Genomic DNA, 4927 nt, shown 5'->3' with positions numbered 1-4927 from the left:
ACGGACGGACAACTCCCCTTCAGTACCACCTAGATGCTCAGTGCCTCTGGAGAGGTCTGGAGGTACCGTGTCAATCTGGAGCTGTAAAGCTTGTCTCTGAGGCTGGCTGGGCCCCACGGCCCCACGTGCAGCTGTGGTAGCTCTGCACATCTTTCCTATGTCTGCGGCCACACGAGAAGAGATCTGCTTGCACAAACACACCATCGCTTCCCAAACAAGAAATTAAGAGGATTTCGTGGCTGGTTCTAGAAAGCTGCTTGAGCCACCAATGAAAGATGGGCTCGGCCCTAAAATCTGTGCACGCCTGGTGTATTTCCATGGGATCACCTCCTTCTCCTAAACATGACCATGGACACGAACCACCCCTCCCTGCTGCTCCCATCCGAGCAGCCAGACACCCACAGTCCTTGGAATCAGCTTTGGCTGGTGCCTGCCATTAGCCTGCTACACCAGGGCTCAGGCAGAGGGTCATGAAAAAGAAGAAATCTCCCAGCTCCCAGCTCACGTTCCTACAAAGCAAACAAGTTTACTGGCTGCTGCCTGGCGAGAGGGGCAGTGGGCAGATTTTTCACTGTTATTTCAAATGTGACTATCCAAAGGTCAGAGCCAAAAAAAAAATAAAATAAAAATTAAAAAAAAAATCAAACCCCACCAATCCTCATCTGAATAGAAAGCGATTTCCACTGCTCGCCAGCACCTCCCAACCCTCCTCAAAGGATGGCCAGGGACTCAGCTCCCTTACTTACCCCGCTGGGAACTAAACCTCTCCTCAAATCACACGTTAAAGAAGCTCACTGTGTGCAAAAGACTCTTACGCTAAAACAGTTCCACCCTACACAGTGCAGTCAACACGGTTTTTAACTTAAATTTGCAGCTTGTTCTTTACAAGTGCTTGGCAGAGAATATTTATATTCTTCTGACACCATATAAATAATATTTATACAGCTTAGACATTTTGAGACATGCATTAGACTTTAGGTAGTACATATTTCTTGATCATATATGCAAATGTTACTGTCAATTAAACCGAGCAACCTTATGCTTGACCATGTCTTGTGTTCTCCAGGACGTTTGACGGCGGCTCCGAATCGTCCATGGGGAGGACCAGGCGCGTGCCCCGGATTACGAGTTCATGGTCCCCAAACGCCAGCTCCCGATCCAGCGCGTCCTCGGAGGGGTTCCCCGCGAAGCGCCGCGACGCGCCGCTGGACGCCACCGAGTCCGTGTTGACCGTGGAGTCCCCATAGGTCAGACTGATGTCCCCGTCGTTCAAAATGAGGTCAGAGTCGTCGTCCTTCAGCTGCTCTTGATTCTGGGCAACAAACGGGAGGGAGGTGCTGGGGGACTCTTCCTGCATGGCTACGCCCGAGATCGCGCGGTGGCACCGCATCACAGACCCTCCTGCGCCATGGCCAGATGGGCCGCAGACACACAGCTCCGAGCCCAGAAGACTCGCACAACATGCTCCACTCTCTGGGGGCTGCCTAAAAGGTCTCTCTTGGCTCTCCCTTCTGATGCCACAGCCACATATACGGGGCATGCAGCTCTGAGTGGCTTTGACAAGACTGAAATACCCATGACCATGTCCCCAGGAGCCACATCTACACATTTTCTGAACCTCTCCAAGGATGATGACTCCACCATCTCCCTGGGCAGCCTGTTCCAACAACTCACCACTCTTTCAGTAAAGAAATTCTTCTTAATATGCAATCTAAATCTCCCCTGGCACAACTTAAGCCCATCTCCTCTTGTCCTATCGCTATTTAAGCACTTGGGAGAAGAGACCAACCCACACCTCACTATAACCTCCTTTCAGGTAGCTTTAGAGAACGGTAAGGTCTCCCCTCAGCCTCCTTTTCTCCAGATTAAACAACCCCAGTTCCCTCAGCTGCTCCTCATAAGCCATGTTCCCAAGACCCCTCACCAGCTTAGCTGCCCTTCTCTGGACCCACTCCAGCCCCTCAATGTCCTTCTTATCCTGTGCTGCCCAAAACCGAGCCTAGTACCCAAGCTGTGGCCTCCCCAGTGCCAAGTACAGGGACATGATCACTTTCCTGTTCCTGCTGGAAAGAAGAAAGCAAGGGATGGTGAAATTGTGTGTCCCCCCATTTGGGCCTGGGGAAGGACAGCTGTGACAGCTTCATTGAGCCAGTCACTGAGGAACCAGCATGACGACATCCCAAAAACCTTCATGACCAAACAGTCAGCTGGAAAAGCAAAATGCTCATGGGGATTAGCTCACCCATCAGCCCCAGTATCTCATCTCCCCCTCAGGCTCCCAGCTCGATGCTGCAGAGCAGCATCCAAAAGCTATGCAGAAACATAAACCCACCAAACCCCACCAACGCCGTGGCAGGAAGGACACCGACAGACTCACCTCGTACGCCTGCGGACTCGTCAGGCACCGGGCAACAGGCCCACAGCACCCCGGGAGCGTGGTCGTCAGAGGAGGGCCGCTGTGTGTCAGCAGAGGCTTCAGATAGCTACAGAGGGGGTTAAGGAAGAAAGAGGAACAGGGCGACGTCGGTAACTCAAGGGGTGAGATGCAGAGCAGTGGCAAGGGACTCAGTGTCTCAAGAAAATCACAGGAAGAAACACAAATCTCTGGAAGCATAAAAATGATAGGGATGAGCAATGTGAAAGCAACCAAGTACAGCAGGACAGGAGCAGATCAGGGGACAGTCCCAGTAAGGCAAGGCTCAGCAGCACCCCTTGTCCCATCACCCTGTGCCTCAGCCTGGCAAATCGCCCCTCCACTAATTCACAGCAAAGCATCTGCACGGGAGGGAGGCACCGATCTAGCCAGAGGGCTACGAACAAACAGGTTCCTTGCCCTTCCTGCCCACGTGCCACAGGGATCGAGGCGGAGGCTGCGCTCCCAGCTGAGAGCAGGTGGAAGGGGTCCCTTCTCGCAGCCACGGACACACGGAGGCACAAATGAAGAACCAGCAGCGTGGCAGGAAAGCAACGTCTGGCTCCTGTGCCAGGCAGGGGCCGAGGGAGCCGCGGGGCAGCAGGACCGGGCACAGCGCGCCCACTGCCGTCCAAGGATACTTGTGGTCGAAGTTGTACCAGATGCGGAAGAGCCAGGCGCTCTCTGCCTTCGTGCTCCTCCTCTCGCTCTCCGGGACGCCCTGCGGGAGAGCGGGACATTGAACAGAGGCAGGGAACATGCCGCAGCCTGCGGCGGGACCAGGAGCCCCCACGGGGCAGCGGGTACCCCCGGGGGACACGAGAAGCCGTTCACCTTCCCACTGCCTCTTCAGAAGAAGCCTTCGGGTTGCAGCAGGCTTAAGGACACTCACACCAGCACAGGCCGCGGGTGCTGCCAGCACCACACTCTGCATTTAGCAGCGTACAACAGCCGTAGGGAGGTGCTATCAAAGCAAAGAGCCTTTTTCTGGCAGAGCCTTCCAGTTTCTGGCCCCAAGGTTTAAAGCACCTCAGAGCCAGCAGCTGCATCCAGACATCACATTTAATAGTGACTGACAGGTCCAATCTCCATCAAACCTTGCTGGAGATTTTTGTATGCAAATGTGTTACAGGATCTCTTGGCTTCCTTTTAGCCAGAGAAACAAAAACACAAAACTCTTTGGAGGGGACTCTGAATGCAGTTACATATTTCACAGAAATTTGGCTTTCAGACTTATGGCTCTGGGCTGCCTTTAGCATTTGACACTTTCTCTCCTGGAGGTAAAGAGCCCAATAAATGGCTCATAATAACATGTAATCTCCGAAGTGCAGAACCCACACTGAAATCAAGCACAAGTGCACTGGCCACAGCCCCAGCACAACTGAGCAAGACAGCTCAGGGCTACCAGGCAGGAAAACTCCCAGTGCTGCAGGGCTCCAGCATTTGTGTCAGTGTGGTTGGTGGTTCCTAGGCTGCCACATAACTACCCGCAGAAAACTGGGGGTAAAAGAGAGGTTGAAGGTACCTGTGTGTAAAAGTGGGATGGAACATGCTACATAAAATGGGTCAGTAAATGGCCCTTCTGTACTGCCTTGGACACCAGGATGAGGCAGAAAGCCTCCATGTCATAGAATCATAGAATGTTAGGGGTTGGAAGAGACCTCTAGAGTAATCACCTAGCCCAAGCCCCCTGCCCAAGCAGGTTCACCTAGGGCAGGCTGCACTGGAACACATCTAGGCGGGTTTTGGAAGTCTGCAGAGAAGGAGACTCCACAATCTCTGGGCAGCTTGTTCCAGTGCTCTGTCACCCTCACAGAAGTTTTTCCTCATGCTGAGATGGAACTTTCTGTGTTCCTGTGTTCTATACCTATGCACATTTTGATACTTATCTCGGACTCGGCAAGGGAGAGACTGAATATCATCATCATCAAGTGATGCAGCCTGACTAAGCAGCCCAGGGTTACTGCTATGCCATTCTTTCACACACAGTGAAAGGAATCCTCATTCTAACCACAGAGGGCACAGGAAAGCCATGACCCCCACTGACTGCAGACCGTCACCAGAGGAGCTGAAAACCCTCCTACTGCACAGATCCACAGGGTCTCGGTGTATCCCCTGCCCCTAAGAATACAGCACAAACTCCTCTACGGAGGCTGCCCGGCAGCAGCACACTCACCACGTTCTCCTGGTCTGCGTCCACGCCGACTCTGCGGAGCAGAAAACAAGCACGGGGTTAGCACCGCGTGCCGCTGCCAGGCAGGGGAGGACGTGATCCTTCTCTGAACACCCAGCACCTCAGCGCAGGAGCAGGGTGAGGGAGAGCCCCGCGCACGCCGCACTCACCGGATGTTGAGGCAGGACAGCATGGCTGTGGTGCCCCCTCCGAAGACCCACACCGTGAAGAAGACGATGAGGAGCGTGGTGCTGAACATCATCTGCCGGGCGTAGGTGGCCGTGTCGCGGATGGCCAAGGCGAACGCCATGGCTCCTCGCAGCCCTGCCGGAGCCACGGCC

General features: G+C 54.0%; 1 protein-coding gene across 1 annotated transcript; it reads right to left on the bottom strand.

The window, feature by feature from the left end:
• Positions 1–853: 853 nt before the first annotated feature.
• On the bottom strand, positions 854–4896 carry LOC103773194 (sodium/hydrogen exchanger 6-like). Its single transcript, XM_008940553.1, has 5 exons — positions 4757–4896; positions 4590–4620; positions 3055–3134; positions 2378–2483; positions 854–1312 (listed from the first exon to the last, which is right to left on the bottom strand). Exons 1-5 carry the CDS (start codon positions 4894–4896, stop codon positions 1037–1039), a joined length of 633 nt encoding a protein of 210 aa, XP_008938801.1. The 3' UTR covers positions 854–1036.
• Between the last annotated feature and the right edge of the window lie 31 nt (positions 4897–4927).

Source organism: Merops nubicus, unplaced genomic scaffold (genome assembly GCF_000691845.1).
Source record: "Merops nubicus isolate BGI_N331 unplaced genomic scaffold, ASM69184v1 scaffold23345, whole genome shotgun sequence".
Taxonomy (NCBI): Eukaryota; Metazoa; Chordata; class Aves; order Coraciiformes; family Meropidae; genus Merops; species Merops nubicus.
This window is presented reverse-complemented; position numbering and strand designations above follow the sequence as displayed.

Coding starts and splice junctions, on each gene's coding strand:
- LOC103773194 (XM_008940553.1), bottom strand. CDS start 4,896: ATGGCGTTCGCCTTGGCCATCCGCGACACGGCCACCTACGCCCGGCAG. Junction 2,484..3,054: donor TGGTACAACTTCGACCACAA/GTATCCTTGGAC, acceptor CCCCCTCTGTAG/CTATCTGAAGCCTCTGCTGA. Junction 1,313..2,377: donor CGAGTCCGCAGGCGTACGAG/GTGAGTCTGTCG, acceptor TTTGTTGCCCAG/AATCAAGAGCAGCTGAAGGA.